General features: G+C 39.4%; 3 protein-coding genes across 13 annotated transcripts in view; all 3 read left to right on the top strand.

Moving 5' to 3' along the window:
- Nucleotides 1-4,396, top strand: part of LOC125768773 (beta-arrestin-1) — a 49,998-nt gene extending 45,602 nt beyond the window's left edge. For 5 of the 8 annotated variants that reach the window (XM_049436858.1, XM_049436861.1, XM_049436862.1 and 2 more), the window contains 5 exons: nt 334-477; nt 1,379-1,408; nt 1,879-1,965; nt 2,047-2,256; nt 2,799-4,396. In XM_049436858.1, the coding sequence (XP_049292815.1) occupies nt 334-477; nt 1,379-1,408; nt 1,879-1,965; nt 2,047-2,256; nt 2,799-2,880 (553 nt within the window). In that variant the 3' untranslated portion in view covers nt 2,881-4,396. The remainder of the gene's footprint in view (nt 1-333; nt 478-1,378; nt 1,409-1,878; nt 1,966-2,046; nt 2,257-2,798) is intronic. The other 3 variants (XM_049436863.1, XM_049436864.1, XM_049436865.1) reach the window with 3 other exon arrangements.
- A 1,319-nt stretch (nt 4,397-5,715) lies between these two features.
- Nucleotides 5,716-12,531, top strand: LOC125768763 (uncharacterized). 4 transcript variants are annotated; one of them, XM_049436843.1, is made up of 8 exons: nt 5,716-8,188; nt 8,438-8,643; nt 8,719-8,905; nt 9,695-9,991; nt 10,061-11,158; nt 11,221-11,360; nt 11,432-11,691; nt 11,760-12,531. In XM_049436843.1, the coding sequence occupies exons 2-8, from the start codon at nt 8,556-8,558 to the stop codon at nt 12,390-12,392; spliced, it is 2,703 nt and encodes a 900-aa protein (XP_049292800.1). In that variant the 5' UTR covers nt 5,716-8,188; nt 8,438-8,555; the 3' UTR covers nt 12,393-12,531. The 4 variants fall into 4 exon arrangements, with proteins under 4 accessions (XP_049292800.1, XP_049292801.1, XP_049292799.1 ...); XM_049436844.1 differs by having other exon boundaries at nt 5,716-8,274; XM_049436842.1 differs by having other exon boundaries at nt 5,716-8,345.
- Nucleotides 12,532-12,722: 191 nt separating this feature from the next.
- On the top strand, nt 12,723-15,434 carry LOC125768767 (protein sly1 homolog). Its single transcript, XM_049436851.1, has 6 exons — nt 12,723-12,931; nt 13,005-13,164; nt 13,241-13,542; nt 13,615-14,575; nt 14,643-14,784; nt 14,860-15,434. Exons 1-6 carry the CDS (start codon nt 12,904-12,906, stop codon nt 15,181-15,183), a joined length of 1,917 nt encoding a protein of 638 aa, XP_049292808.1. The 5' UTR covers nt 12,723-12,903; the 3' UTR covers nt 15,184-15,434.
- Nucleotides 15,435-16,638: the final 1,204 nt, after the last annotated feature.

Here is a 16,638-nt window from a genome sequence, read left to right as displayed (position 1 = left end):
ATTGTATCAACTCCATCGGTTTCCTCTCATGAAACAATAACATTTGTGCGTCTTTTCGCCGTACGGTTCAATTCTGTACCTGCCTTCCGTATTCAAATGTGTCCAACGTGAACCATTTTGGGATCGTGTCTGCTGTGTTTCCTGTTCGCCTTCTGGCGGCCGGGTGTGTGTGTCGCACATCTACTACGCAACCTTCAAAACCGGGTAACGTGTGATCGTTACGCGTCGACCTTTCCATCGATCCATTGTTTTAACACTCCGAACCCCATTCGGTCAAACGCCATCTACCCCCTACCCCCACACACACATATACATGCCTACGCATACCAACAGAGACGGATGTCAGGTTGCTCCCGGATTCACGCTTTCGAAAGTGTTTACGCTGACGCCATTGCTGGCCAATAATAAAGACAAGTGGGGCCTGGCACTTGACGGGCAGCTGAAGCACGAGGACACCAATCTGGCCTCGAGCACGCTGTAAGTTTGTTGATACATCTTTCACTCGTACACTTTCTTTCTTGCCCGCCACACTCCCAACGATCCTTCTAGCTGTCTCTCACCAGTCTGTCTGGTGGCTATCGCTCCTTGGCCGTTCGTGTCGTTTTCTTGTCTCTTCTCATGTGTATTTTTTTGTTTCCTTTTTTCTTCATTGTTACCGTTTGTTCACCTGAAAGGGTTTTATGTTTTCTACATTCCTGTTGCTCTTTCCTTGTAGGTGAACTATGCGTTTTTTTATTACTTACTAGCACTGTGCTGTTGTTGTTCTTCGTTGCACTGTTTTTGTTTAAGAACCCACTCAATTGAGGGTACGTTGTTTTGTTTCTTTGTTTTTTTTGTGTGTGTTATGTTTTTATCGTCATTGTAACGTTTTATTTACGTACATGCGTATTCATTCAATTACTATTTATCGTTTATGCGTTATTGTTTGTTCGTTTTATGTGTTTATCGTTTTGGTTTTATATTTAAAGCTCGGTACAGAAGAAAACATTTTTCGTTTTTAATAAACCATACATTCATTTGTAAAATTGTTTTACTTGTTTTAGAGTTCTGTTGTAACATTCTGTTATGTTTCAATTGTGTATATTCATTTACATCATTTATATTTGTGCTGTTTTTGTTCGTTTTCTTACGTGGTTCCTTCACTAGTGTTTTCTAAAATGTTTGTTAACATTTTAACGTTTGTTTAAATGATTTCAAAATATCGTCACGCTTAATTGAGGATGTGGCCCGTTTTTTTTCGTAACAAAAATTTTTGTTTTGTGATTCTTAACAACACAAATAGTCGTTGCTTGTATCTCTTGCCCATCTCCTAACCACTTCCCTTTCCTTCGTATTGCACTGCTTTTCTACTTCTAATAATGTTTAAACATATTCACAGGTCTCGCACACTGGTGGATGGAAAATATAGGTAGAAATGAAAAATTAATGTTGATGATCGAATCGTTGTTTTTTTCATATCGGTTGATTTTTTTTAATGTAATTTTTATAATCGATTTGATATTTTAAATTCAATTTGGTTGGGCCGGTCAAATAGTATAGTACACATCATGTACGGGTATAAATCCCATACATAAGACAATTTATACAGCCATTAATAATAAACTTTCTTTGTGAAGTGACTGAATATTATTGTATTTTAGACTACTAGTTTGTTTGCAATAGAAAATGTATTAACATATTCTTATTAATTAGTGTTCTTTATATGCATTTAGTTTCCCGTAATATTTTCGTTATCCCTTTTAATTATAGCTTCTCGCTTAAATTTTTCCTTAATTTAATGATTGTTTGATTAGATTATATTTCACGTATTTTATTTCATGACAAATGTAATATAATGATTTTATATTTTCCCAAAACTTTTCGCTTTTGCTGGTGCAGAATTGCTGATCCTTCACAACGAGAAAACCTGGGCATTATAGTGCAGTATAAAGTGAAGGTTAAACTTTGCATTACTCCACTCGGCGGGTAAATTATATTGCCTTCAATTATTGCTTTCAGCAATGTGATGCACCAAGAGCTTCATAATCTTTATTTAATATTTTTCAGAGATTTAGTCGCAGAGTTGCCATTCATACTCATGCACCCGAAACCGGACGACGACGAACCCGTGATAGGAGACCGATCACCAGGTCGAACAGTGAATAGTGCCGATCGCAAACATTCGTACCAGGCCGGTCACGAAATGGGCTCCAACAGTAATAATGGTGACGCAAATGCCGCCAAAGAGGATGGTCCCAATCTAATCCAACTCGACGGGTAAGTGTGTCACTAGCACAGCTAAAAAGCTTTATTTTAATTTGTTACGAAACATTTGGGGAATTTAATGCTAAATAACGTGGATGGTTTACTACATGGTGATTGTATAAACTTGAAAGTAATATTATTTTAATTTTTCGGATAAATAAAGTGTGCCGCTCCTGAATGGGGCTAGGCAGATCGTTAAGTTGTGGACAAGGGTTTCAAGTGGTCATTTGTTGGGCACTCGAAATATTCAAACGAAACAAAGTTAGTACAGTCCCTCAAGGGTACTTCTGTTCGTAGGTTTGGGAATATCGTATGGGTTGACCTTTTTTCGCCGCAAGTGCTACAGAAATTACCGTGTTAATACTGGGAATCACAGAGCGTTTGGTGTATGGGTGGTGGAGTATACTGTATAGGGATTTTAATATTTTAAAAAGAAATTTCTCACACACCATATCTCACTATTATAAAATTCTTTTAAAATTAATCCCAAAATAATTAAAAAATTGACCTATTTTTGTCTCTTACTAAATTTCTTTCCTTTTCTACCTTTTTAGCGACGACAACTGTCCGGATGATGATATTATATTTGAGGATTTCGCACGGTTACGCTTGAAAGGCGCTGAAACGGAAGCTTAAGGTTAACATGGCGCGAAATGTAGTGTTGCGTCGTGTTCCGAACAAAAACAAAAAAACAAAAAACAAGGCTTACCAGCCACCGCACAGTCGACAAAATACGGCTACAATAGTCACCCGGCAACAAGCCATTGGTCACGGCACAAATGTTGGTTAGCGAATCTTAGCAGTGCGATGAAACAAGAAAGCAACAACAACAACAACCGACCAACAGATTAGTTAAGCTACGCCAAAGTATCCATATATTTGATGTTTTCAAACGATTGTCTAGCTCTTCCTCAAACAAAACTCCCTTAGGACGGTACGGTACAGTGGTGGTCGTCAAGATATGCGCACAAAGAAATATGTCACTATGTATAATGTGTAAGGACCAAAACGTCTGTATTGGATTTCTGAAGCAAGAAAACCGCTACACTATTCAAATGGCTAGATTAAAACATCTACTGTTTCCAGTTTTTACGCAGCGTCCGCAATCTCGGCAAACTTCTTCATCTTCTATTCTATCCTCCCATTTACTTCCAAATGCCCGTTTGCTTCGTACTGTCGAGAGTATGCAGTTTCGCGTATAAATTACGCGCCCATGAATATTATCTTCCGGTGAAGTAAGGTGAAACAGTTAGCCGTCAGTGTGTGGGCAATCAGAAATCGCAGGTTATAGAGCAATTATAGAGAGTACTTTAACTGCTGCCATGCTGTTACTACCGATAGACTTTTTTTTCTTTTTTTTTAATCAAATCAAACTACGAAAAAGAATCGGTTGAAGAAATTTGCACAATAACATTTACGTAATTTGAATCATTTTTTGTTTTTTTTTTCAAAAACTGTACTACAAATCTTTAACTACATTCGAGAGTTTCGATTATAATTTTATTTAATAACGCTCATTGGACTAGGGATGCATTTCTACTATTCTGTATCGTAATTATCGTATAGATGTAACATACGAGTGTCACTGAAGAAAGTAATTTGGACACAACTAAGTCCTCTTTTGCATTTATTGTGAAGAAGAAGGAAAAAAACAATAAAACATAACGCGACCCGCGTGTTGTAAGAAAAGTAGTGAAAACACAACAACCCGCAAACTGTAATCGTGCAAAAATAGTCACTAGCAATGTTGTGTTTGGATGTGCTTTTATTTGATTCGAATTGTGTTGTTGTAAAAAAAAAAGGAAAAGCATGTTTTAGAATGTTTCTCGAATGGCAATATTGGTGTACCACGCACAAAACACCCCACGGGAGGAACGCGATGTCAAACGAATCTGTACAACAGTATATGCGCAACATGATTGTTTGCTTATTTTGCTTTATGTTTTTACTTTTGTGAATGATTTCGTGCAACATTATTGTCACCGTATGACTTTATTTGATAGGAATGCAAGCCGATATATCTAGTTCGTTGTAGTGATAATCGCACAACACAAAAGAGCAAATATTTATTGGAAACCCCCTGTTAGGTAGAGAACGTTGGATGTAAGAGATACTACGAAATAAACGTAAGCCCCCATAATGCACCCAAGTACCATTAAATCTATTCGTTGTATGGGTGTAGTATCAAGAGAGAAAAAATAGTAGCTTTAATGTATTGAACAAAAAAAAAACAATTCACACGAATGTCTCAAATTCAGGCACACAGAATGTTCAAACCGATTTGCGTTTGTTTACGTTGTGTGTATATAAAGGAGAGAACTACACAAAACAAATCCTCACAGGAAAGTTAATCATCCTCGTACCTTGGTAGCGAAACATTATAAGATAATCCATTCCAAAATCTTATCTTCCTTGGTGGCCTCTTGGGTTTAGAGTGCGCGATCGATCTGCACCGTCAGCTTAGGAGTGAATCCTTTTTATTTTTGTTCCACGACAATTGCACCATACTGGCGAAGCATTTTCTACTGCATTTGACCGATGGAGCAATGTTCTAGAAGAAAGTGGGCGTAAGCAAAAGCAGGAAGAGCGTAACTCCCTCTCTCTCTCTCTTGCAACGTGATCGATTTTATGAACCTTTTGCTTGCCTTTAACTGATCGAAACGATTGGGTTTGATGCGGAGTCTGTAGCTATGTTGCAGTAGAAAGGACAAAACTAATACGAAGAGAATTATCGTTTATAATTATATACACGCAGACACATTTAAAGTAACTCTTTCATGTGATCGTAATCACGACAAAACTGTACAATTTCCCATACAGCACATCCGACAAAAAAAAGGGATGGGACAACAATTTCTAAGTGGCATTAAGACGATCGGGAGAATAATAATGATTTAACAGTAGCAGAAGTAAACACCTTAGATGATAATGGACGCACTGTGTAACCGGTCTTTTTATAGATAAATAGGATAAAACGATATAGGCACAAATGGTGTTATTTCTTTCGTTTTTTTCCGTTGTCTCTTGGTCCAGGGTCTTGATGGATTGCGCTTGTCAATGTGTCACTATGGTAGTGTTTTGTACAACACGCGAAGGACAAGGGTCTGAAGCAAAATGTTTTAAATGTAATTCAACACAATCGTGTCACTTTACCGTTTGCAAACGATAGATGAATATCCGAACAGGACGAAATGCAGAAAATATTCTACAAAATACAGTTTAAATGTTCACTGTCAATGTTTGGTGGATTGTCATTTTTTCAACCGTCGCCAAGAGGAAGAAGAGAGATTGTGAACGAAAGGTGTTATGTATAGATATCAACTAATCTATCGTTCCCTAGAACTCGCTAAGACCGTACCATTGAATGGGTTGCCGTGTCAAAGTGAGAAAGGAAAAAAAAACTCTAATTTGTTCGAGAACATTTTTCTATTAGAATTTGCAACATAATACGATAGTTCCCAATATACATTAAACCATGAATGGAGATGTTTTTTGTTTTTAACAAATATAGTTTTCTGTAACGAAACATGTATGATGTAATAAGAAAAATGTTAGTTAAAGTCAGTACAATGATTATCTTTTTTCATGTGAATGCTTCGTTTTATAATGTAATTTTCAAGTATTGAGTATTGAGTCTTGCAAGAATTGTGGCTTGCTGCAAATAAGAGTGGCCACCTGATTAGGGAAGAAAGAAAAGAGTAATACGCCAGTACAATTTTTTAGCAAATCATCAACATACAAAATGGTTGGAAAAGGTAAAGAAAGAAACCACAACTGAATTAACAAATTATGTACCTTTTTGCATTTTTAACCGAATGACAATACATACTACTGGTTTTCGGTCACACAAAACGAACGGCAGGATCGTTTATGTGTCGTGTATCTGTGCATACACATATGGTTGGAAAAAGGGAAGGCAGGACACGGATATGGTTTACTGAATTGTCTTGCGGTTTTCTATCAATTGCAGATGCAACGGATAAGCTACGAAAGTCTTTTTCCATCCGTTTTTTGATGCGATTGGAATTAAATTTTATTTTTCTAGGTCGAAAACTAACGGATCGGCTTGTTGGAATTGGAACGTGGAATGTCAGTATATATTTAGGAAAAAGCAAACACATATTTATACTAAAACGCAAGCGATCGTCGATTTTTCTGCTTTTTGGTTTTATGGTATTCTGAGCGTACTTGAGACTATTTCTCGGTAGGAAATTGAACGCTATAGACAAATATTAAATATAAAATAAATAGATTTCATCTTGAAGGAATGTCCGGGGGGAGCAGCAGCATAAAATTATGATGATGCTGTTTTGCATAATTCGTACCAGCGGACAAACTGTTGTTGTTTCGGTACAAGCAGAGCAAACTTTCGCACGAAAATAATGTTACTGAGTAAAACAAATAGCAAAACCACAATTCCACCAACCAGTGTGTGTGTGTGTGTCCGATTCTCCAAGGTGTAAAAATTCTTCCAGGAGGGACAGTTTCGTTTCGTTCCTTTGTCGGAAACTTTTTGTTAATCGTCGTGTACATGAATAATCGTGAATTATAGAAATCCAAAACAAACCAACATTAAGAGACGGAAATCAAATAAACCAAAATTAAACCACCATAAAGGAAATCAAACAATTCCAAACATATGTGTATTTGCACCAGTTCGGTGTACCGAATCCATCAGATACAACACCACCCATATACTTGTACCACCCGTTGCCAGAGAGGCGCAACACTTGAATCTAAACCGAGGGCCATAATGTAAAGCAGTCCGTTGATTAGAAAAGGAAGGTAAATTGAAATGGTACCGCTGGAACACAGACTGTGCAGAACGGATATTAAAATCGAACGATTATGATAAAGTGATAACAAGAACGCGGTGGGAGAAAAGAAGGAGTGTAAGGAGGCTGAATGTGTATAACAATCGAAACAATTGCAACGTTAAATAAAGTAATTACACTAATAACACTATTAATCGCATACCAATTGAATCTTGCAGTGCAGCAGAATAACCAATGTCGTATCGGGGATTACTACAGGAGTTTAAATTCAAAGCGGAAAGCTTAACACAACGGGATACGAATGATTTACGAACGACGAAAACTATATATCGCGTTATGTGCGGGTTAATAATCATACGCTGCGTACGTCACCTTGTTTCAAACCCATCCCCCAAATTAATGTCATTTTGAAAACACACAATTAGATGATATATTTTAACGCATAATTAGTTGTATATGTCCAATTGCGAAAAAGGCGAGAATTTTAAACATAATAGTGGTCAACACAAGACAAACACACACACACACACAAACAATGCACAAACACAGATTAACACTAATTGACAGGGAAGCGATTGTAAACGAGGAATGGATAGTAGTCACGTGGAACAAATTAACCAATGCTAGGAGAGGTAGGAGATAGAGAAGAGTGAAAAAAACACACACTACTTCCTGCACGATGGTCAACTAAAGAAATAAAACAAAAAACGCAAATAAAATTAAATAAAAATTCACTAACAACAACACAGAATTGTAGTGCAAGTTTTGCACAAAGAGCAAACAGGACGAGAAACGCGAAGAAGATAAACAAGTTTACAAAAATATAATTTGGTGTAAAAAAAAAACTGGTAGTAATTTTTATTTTCTTTTTTTGCCATTTATTTGGTCCAGGTTGATGACAATGCCCGTTTCGACTGCTGCTTAATTCAATAAAGTTGCACTACTTCTTCATGTGTTGCACTAACACACATATCTGTTAAAATTGGACGCTTCATGTATGACCTTTCGGTGGTAAGATACCCATTGCTTATCAGATTAGAAGGCGTAGGGAAGTTTTGATAAGAGAATACCTCAGTTGTTTAGTGCTATCCGAACCGTTCATGTGTGAAGATCGATTTGTAATTCTAGTAACAATAACTTAATATCAAAACGTATTTAGTTGTCGAATGGTGATTGATATGACTCGCATTAATCCATTGCCATAAGTTATCATACAAAATATTTATGGAAATTCGATATTGTCTATATAAAATATGTATGTCATAACAATTTCTTCCGGATTGGCGTGAGCACTTATTTTCACGAAGATACGATAAAGAACATCATGTAAATGGAATACAAGTGACTTGCAGTATAGTTTTGGTGAATTTAATAACGTGCTCATAATATTTTGTGACTTTTTTTTGGTTGTTTTACAGATGACAGGTAGTTAGTCATCGAAACCGCACCTAAACAAGACACTGATAAAAAGAAGTGTTTAGATTAAGGGAGATAAGACATTTATTGGTGTGTGGTGTGTGTGTGTTGAAAGTGTGAATGAACCAAACCTCCAACAAACGCGGAATGAAACGTCTGTTGAATGTTTTCAGTGTACGGCTTTTTCTGGCCTCTTTAATAATAATTGGTATGTGAAGTAAAAAGATTGTTTGTAAAACCGTGAGATGTATGTATATACAACTAACGTTGTGCTTTATTGTAGGGTTTGTGAAAATTGCCGAAGGAAATTATAACATACCCGAAGAACTGATTCACTGCTATCGCGGAAATGGGACACTTCCGGGACCACCACATACGTTACCATTTCTGTTGGAGCTGATACGAAAGATCGAGCGCCATAATCCTACCACGCTGGATATACGTATGCTTAGTGCGGAACTCATTCACCGGTAAGAGTGAGTTTTCATCCTGTGCTAGCAAAAATTGTCTCTTCTCTAACTGTTATCAAATGTTAGAGAACTCGCTACAGGTGATTAGTATTCTTGTCTTGTTGCTTTTCATGGTCTCTAGTGCTAACTTCATCCAATCCAATATTCCAATCTCATTATCGTCGAATTTTGAATCTTCACGCTCCATATGTTCATTTGAACGATCTACAAATACATTTATAGGCTTAGTCGTAAAGCTGATTCTAATGAAATTTCGTAATTCTAATTCTAATGGTAGTGAGATCCACACATAGCCAAAACTTCTTCTAAGTATTTCCTGCTCTAACACAGCGAAGAGATTGTCTTAAGTTCTGAACTTTATTTTAGAGGAATATCTGAGTACTTTGTATGCGATGGGACTAATGCGGCCCTACGACCACTACTTACTCAGGGTCGAGTGACGTCGTCTGTCATGTCTGCAATGTGGATGACCTAAAAGAAAAGAAAAATAATTCACTGAGGAAAGTTTTCTCAGTTCTCGAAGTTTCCATCTGTGAGTCGCGCATGATCCTCTCTAGCCCTTAGTATAAAAGTAGACAACCTAGACCATCTCCTCGACGCAGCCCCTTGGTGATACCACAGGGTTCTGAGAGTTTTCCATCCATCTCTCCAGTATCCATTACAGTATTAGACGCAATATGAAGATCTGCTCTGAAAGTTTCCAACCATTTCTCCTATCAGGTGGACATGGCCATCTTGAATTACGAAAAGACACAGTTTATTACTAAAACATTCCATTTTACATATCAGATTACGCGTGGATGGCATTGAAAAGGTTCCAGGGGTGGCCGAAACAGAATGGGTCACTCCGCACAGTCCGCGTGGTATAATGGTGCCGAAGTATGCACTCCAACGGCAGTTGGTATCAAACGTACCGGGACGAATTGATTTCGAAGCCTTCTTGACACCGTTCGAAATCTGTAACCTGCACCGGATGTTGAGCAGTTCCGTCGAACCCTTCCAGCGTGACGATGAACGGATTACCTGCCCAATTACACTGATGAGTAACGATGGAAACGCGCAAGCACCTTGGATCACTCGGAATAAGTAAGTAGTTGAATAGTGTTTTTTGTTTTTAAGAACAACCCTAATGTAGTTTGTTAATTTTCTTTCCAGATCGCAGAAGAGTAATTCCAATCAGACGACCTTTGCACGTCCTTTATCCCGCTGTCCACTGGAACGGGGAACTTGTCATACAGCTGACTACGGTACGATTTCACCAGGTGTAGTCATCATGTCGATTGCTGCCGGTCTTCAGCCACAGAACGTACTGATTAGCGAGTTTGTGACGGCTTACAGGAAGAAAAATCCATACGAAAATTTGGAAACCATGGACAAGGCGGACACACGCAAACAATTGGAGAAATTGTTTGCATCGCTTGAATCGATCGATAACATGTACGCAGCCGGTTTGGCGGGTGATTTGGCTGAGGTATGTCTGTACCAAGGACCGACACTTATCAGGGATGTTGTAATCGGACTGGCTGGAAGCTGGAACGACACGTACTTTCCACGCGCTCGCTATCTGAGCGAGAACCACGCGGGTCGGTGGGAAATGACGGACAGTGAAATATTGGCCGGCATCGATGGGTTCTTTCTGGCGCAGCAAACTCCCCAACTTTACAAACGTTTGCGTCGCTTGCGACTCTCCCAAGTGCTGGAGATGTTCTACAGCGATCGTGGCATACCTGTTACCGCTATCGAAACAATCTCCCATCGAAGACGCATTGGGTTTGGACAAGGTAGACCACCAAAAACTGGCTCTCTGCAATCTGGCGGGAAAGATACTGAGTCAATGGAAAGGGAACAGTTCAGTGCGAAAGCGATTGGAGGCACACGGTTCCACGCGGTCTTTGACGGTGAGGAGATTGAAGAAAAGCCAACGCAAAAGCAATCAATGGATGTAACACGTGCGTGCCAACGGAAAGACATTCTCCGTTCAATCGAAAAGGATAAGCTTAAGCAGGAAACGTATAAATTTGTTGAACTGTTGCAATACACTACCGGCAGTGTGATCGTCGATGAACGTCTTATGCAAAACATCTGTAACGCGACGGTTGATCAATTTGTAGACCAAGCCAATCTGCTACTCGACACCGTTGCCGACTGTCCGACAATGTCCGGCTCGGGAAAGTCTACCGTAAAACCAAACGTGGATCTGACGGTTGTGCTAGACGGTTCTCGTGATGAGTATCGCAATCTGCAGCTAATTTCGTAAGAACATTTCCAAAGTTGTGTACACGATCAAATTTTCCTTAGTGTTCTTTTCGTTTTAGCTATTTGGTGAATTTAATTGACGTCTCCAGCTACGGATCATCTCTCTCCGTTGTACAAGGCACCACTGGTCAATACATTGTGAATAAAACGAACAGTATATCTACGGCATTCGAGCAACTTCTTCGCTTTCGGGGATCGTGTAAGAAAATATCCATTTTTGGGAGTGTTTTTCATAAGGATAGATATTAACACGATGCATATCGATTATAGTTCCCCAGCAGCTGTCGCTGTCTCGAAGTTTTGCCTCGATCGTTACTACTCTTGCGGCACAAATGGATGATGAGAGATCCAATTTTACTGTCGGTTCCAATGCTCCAGTCGTGCTGGTATTCGCTCAGTCGCATCGTATAACAAATACAGACTTTGAAAGTGCTCGCCGAATGCTGCGCGGATCATTTGAACAGTTTCCCGATCTTTATTTCGGTTTTGTCACTAACGATGCGGCCACATTCCGACAGTTGACGAATTTTGTAAGTGTCTACTATGCATAATGTATATCACAAAATAACTGTGTGACTTTTTTTTTAACTAATTTCAGAACGATACATCTCACAGCCGATCGACAGACGAGCATTATCACATTATTGAAGCTTCCCAAATAGCGATCGTTAGTTTTGCTGATCAACTCGCACAAATGTTACACAGTATACCTCAACGTTTAATGGCGCCCAATTGCCACACCGCCAGTAATCGTGATTTTTGGCGTGCAGCAGTAGTTCGTGAAGAATATGAACAGTACCTTACGCCGGGTGTTGAGTTGCGGTATCGCTTGGGGCAGCTGTTCCTGCGCAACAGTGAGAACATTCGCGTACAGTTCATGAACACGGATTATGGTGAGTTTACCGTGTGTGAAGGGCGAAACCATCGAACTGCTCCCGACAAGTGCCAAACAACGGGTCCGGGCGCCGAAAGTCTGTGGTTTAATCACACCCGTCCGTGCGATGGATTGATGGATCAGGCGTGTCGATCGCTCTACTATGCCGTACGTTTGGAAAGTTCAAATGTGTTGTGCAACGAAAACGATTGTCGCTACCCGGATCAGGTACGGTTCGTTATCCGACACGAAGGTATTCGATGCATGGGCGATGATAGTGGTGCGGAAAGGACACACCTTTTACATTCCCTTTGGATGATCATTTGTATAGCAACGATCGTTAGGTTATTTTCATAAGAATAATTATAATCTTAAGTTATTCCAAACACCATCCCACCTGTGTTTGATTTTATCTTAGTTGCACAAATAAATTTCATTGTAAGGGATGAAATTGAAGAAAATTATTTGAAATATATCGAAGCTTTTAAGAATACTATGTGACCAATTTTTTTTCTTCTCATAAATATATGGATTGGTTATCAAAGTTATTGTTATTATCATATTATTTTTCAATTTTGTTTTACATTTTACATTGATTGAATAGTTGTAAACGATTTTATTTTAACGGCTGTTTTAAAAATTAAACGAGACCATGCAGCATCTGAGCTGAATGTTTTTTGTGCCTTGCAGCAGATTGTTTACGTTTTTCACAGTTTGACAGTTGGCAGCCGATGACGAATATAAAAAAAATATATCGCGGAATTGTCAACGTCACTCGGTTCCGAACAGAACACAGTTTCTTTGATTGGATTCCTCTTTTATTAGTTCGTGTGTGAAAAAATCACGATTAATTTCCGCTTTTACCACCATGGCGACCCTTAAAGATCGTCAGATTAGTAAGTTTCGTGTATATGGTTGCAAATGCAACACCCTACTAACGTGACCGCTTTGTATGTTGTGCCATTTCAGATGCTATCAAACAAATGCTAAATCTCAATCAGCCCATAACGAAAGCCATCTCCGCCGAACCTGTATGGAAGCTGTTGATATATGATCGTGCTGGACAAGACATTATTTCACCGTTGATATCCATTCGCGAGTTGCGCGAAATGGGTATAACGCTGCATATGTAAATATTGACCGCATACACCCCGGTTGGCGCTGGGCAGGCTAGTTAAACAGTGTTGTGTTTTTACCTTTTGCAGTCAGTTACATTCCGATCGTGATTCCATTCCGGACGTGCCGGCTATTTACTTCTGTGCCGCAACCGAAGAAAATTTGGGCCGTATTGCGCAAGACTTCCAGAACGGTCTGTATGATGTATATCATCTGAACTTCATTGCGCCTATTTCGCGGCAAAAGCTGGAAGATTTGGCTGGTGCTGCCTTGCAGGCAGGTTGCGTCGCCAACATTCACAAGGTGTACGATCAGTACTTGAATTTCATTACGCTTGAGGATGACATGTTTGTGCTGAAGCACCAGAACAGTGACGCATTGTCGTATTACGGTAGGTATTTTGTTGTTTATTATCATGGAATCAGATAGTTATTAGGAAATTGCTTCACTTGACTCATTGCAGCCATTAATCGTGCCAATACGCAAGACGTAGAAATGGAAAACATTATGGATAGCATTGTGGACAGTTTGTTCGCCGTGTTCGTTACGCTTGGTACCGTGCCCATCATACGGTGTCCAAAAAACAGTGCCGCCGAAATGGTGGCCCGAAAGTTGGAGAAAAAGCTGCGTGAAAACCTCTGGGACGCTCGGAACAATTTGTTTCACATGGATGCTACACAAACAGGGGCATTTAGCTTTCAGAGACCGTTGCTGGTGCTGCTGGATCGAACCATCGATATGGCGACACCGTTGCATCATACCTGGACTTACCAAGCGTTAGCCCACGATGTGCTGGAGCTCGCCCTGAACCGTGTGGTAGTGGAAGAAGATCCATCAGCCGACCAGCAGCAGTACGGTGCGACCGGAGCGAAACCAAAAATGAAAGCTTGTGATTTAGATTCACGTGACAGGTTCTGGTGTACCCATAAAGGTAGTCCGTTTCCAACGGTGGCCGAAGCTATACAGGAAGAGCTGGAACAGTACCGTTCCTCGGAGGAAGAGATCAAAAAGCTCAAAACGACAATGGGCATCGATGGGGAATCGGATGTCGCATTCTCGATGGTGAATGATAACACGGCCAAACTGACCAGCGCCGTCAACTCACTGCCACAGCTGTTGGAAAAGAAGCGTCTGATCGATATGCACACGAAAATTGCAACTTCCATTCTGAACTATATTAAATCGCGCCGGTTAGATTCGTTTTTTGAGCTGGAAGAAAAAATCATGTCAAAACAGGCGCTCGATCGTGCTCTGATCGAATTGCTGAAGGATCCGGAATTTGGCCTACCTGAGGATAAAATGCGATTGTTTATCATCTACTACATCTGCAGTAACGTGACCGATGCGGAATTCAAGCGCCTAGAAGAAACGTTAAAGGAGTGTGACTGTGATTTGTCTCCCTTGCCGTACATACAGCGATGGAAGTGAGTGTCGTTAATGGTAACCCATAGCAACGCAACGATCATTACATGCTTTGCGTCTTGATTTTAGGAGCATCATGAAGAGCACACTGACGAACTCAAACCAATACGAAGGAAGCGGCACGAAAACGGTGTCCATGTTTTCGAAGCTCGTGTCCCAGGGATCGTCTTTCGTCATGGAAGGTGTGAAGAATTTAGTAGTTAAAAGACACGTATGTAATTAACCGATCGTTGCATTAGATGAACGATTTAACTGCCTATCCTAACACGTGTCCGCACTGTTTCAGAATCTTCCCGTCACCAAAATCACGGAACAGCTAATGGAGTGCCGGTCTGGTGGGTCTGAGGTGGATGACTATCTTTACCTCGATCCGAAGCTGCTCAAGGGTAGCGATGTGGTGCCGAAAAATCGGGCCCCATTTCAGGACGCCATCGTGTTTGTGGTCGGTGGTGGCAATTACATCGAGTACCAGAATTTGGTTGATTTTATAAAATCCAAGCAAAGCACCAACAGCATTCGGCGCATCATTTACGGTGCCTCAACACTAACGAATGCGAAACAGTTCTTGAAGCAACTTTCACTGCTGGGTCAAGAGATTGCCGGTGCATAGAGCACATGCCGGCAGCATCCGGTGCGCCATGATATGATTGAACGTTGCTTCGGTGTTTCGCAACGGTGGAACGATACATGTGAGCTTAGCTAGATGGGGAAGGTGGTGAAAACAGTATAGTTAACTAAAAAAGGATACCATACGTACCGCGGCGCAAATGGACAAGGAATATTTTTGGGTTAGCATTTGATTACCTTACTGCGTTTATGCACCGAATAAAGCGTTACTATTGATTCGTTAGCTTTATAAAACTTGACCATTATTAACATTGTCTCTGTTATTAAGCGCGTACATTGTGTACCATTCGATTATGTTACAATTTGGTATACTTTTGCCTGGTATTTATTCGATAATAAAAAAAACAATATACAAACAGCATTTCCTGCATATTTTTGCATTGCAACAACAAAAAAATGGAAAAGATAAAAGAAATTTGCATCGATTTATCGATTATAATTTAAATTATTTAGATATTGCAAATCTGTGTTTAAAATAGATATTTTAAAATCAGTTTGAAGGTGCATTATCTCAATTTGCTCGAGGTTCGAAGATGGTGAAAATTAATTACGCCTACATGTATGCAATTATATGATTTATACGATCAGTCACTTGAATATATAGTTTCGGCAGATTTTTAAATTGCCTATCTTAAGGCGTATTTACTAAACAAGATATTACTTCAATTCAAAAACAGTCAACGAGCTCAATCCGTTCCAGTGTTTTTGCCGTGTTGTGGAATGGATTTTTTATGTACAATTTGTATGAAAAGTAAAATTATCTTTTCCACATCAAAAGTGCTCACACAGCATAAAAATCTATGGTCTCCGACGATCATTTTATCGGTTACTTATATGAAACGACGATCATATAATTTTATTCGAAAAGATCAAAATCTACAGAAAATATAATGCGTGCTTGAACGAATTAATCAGAATGCTCTGACTGTGATAGGAAGTCCATTATCAATGATCCATTCGGTAAGGCATGTTTGTTAACTCGAAAGCTAAAAGACATTCGTGCTTCAGTAGTTTCTGTCAATTGTTTGATGGATCTAACGCGAGATATATTACACAAAAGCTGGCACTAAATCGTCAGCTTGTGCAAAATAGTAAAACCACTAATAATTCCATGAAAATAAGACCAAAACAGCTGCAATTACTAGCGAAAGTAGAAATATAGATATATGGTACTGTTTGTTGCGCAGAAGCAATGGACGTAACTGTTTGGCGCGAAATGGCATTTCCCTCTCAATGGACGGTTGACTTTTATTGCCGACTCAATGGTGGATACGGCTTTCACGCAACTTGTCAATAGATTGGAAAAAAACTTTTCTAATCCTTACTTATATTATATGTTTTTTTCAATTTTCTGAAAATTTTATAGATCAAATTATAAAATTTGGTAATCAAAAACGATGTAGTTGAAAATTAACGCATATATTTGTATAATTTAGGA

This window comes from Anopheles funestus, chromosome 3RL (genome assembly GCF_943734845.2).
Source record: "Anopheles funestus chromosome 3RL, idAnoFuneDA-416_04, whole genome shotgun sequence".
Lineage (NCBI taxonomy): Eukaryota > Metazoa > Arthropoda > Insecta > Diptera > Culicidae > Anopheles > Anopheles funestus.
This window is presented reverse-complemented; position numbering and strand designations above follow the sequence as displayed.

Bases quoted from the DNA above. Each gene is read 5' to 3' on its own strand.
- LOC125768763 (XM_049436843.1), top strand. From the start codon at position 8,556: ATGAACCAAACCTCCAACAAACGCGGAATGAAACGTCTGTTGAATGTT. The intron at 8,644-8,718 runs GTATGTGAAGTA...GCTTTATTGTAG, and splicing joins GGCCTCTTTAATAATAATTG to GGTTTGTGAAAATTGCCGAA. The intron at 11,361-11,431 runs GTAAGAAAATAT...TATCGATTATAG, and splicing joins TCTTCGCTTTCGGGGATCGT to TTCCCCAGCAGCTGTCGCTG.
- LOC125768767 (XM_049436851.1), top strand. From the start codon at position 12,904: ATGGCGACCCTTAAAGATCGTCAGATTA. The intron at 13,165-13,240 runs GTAAATATTGAC...TACCTTTTGCAG, and splicing joins ATGGGTATAACGCTGCATAT to TCAGTTACATTCCGATCGTG. The intron at 13,543-13,614 runs GTAGGTATTTTG...GACTCATTGCAG, and splicing joins TGACGCATTGTCGTATTACG to CCATTAATCGTGCCAATACG.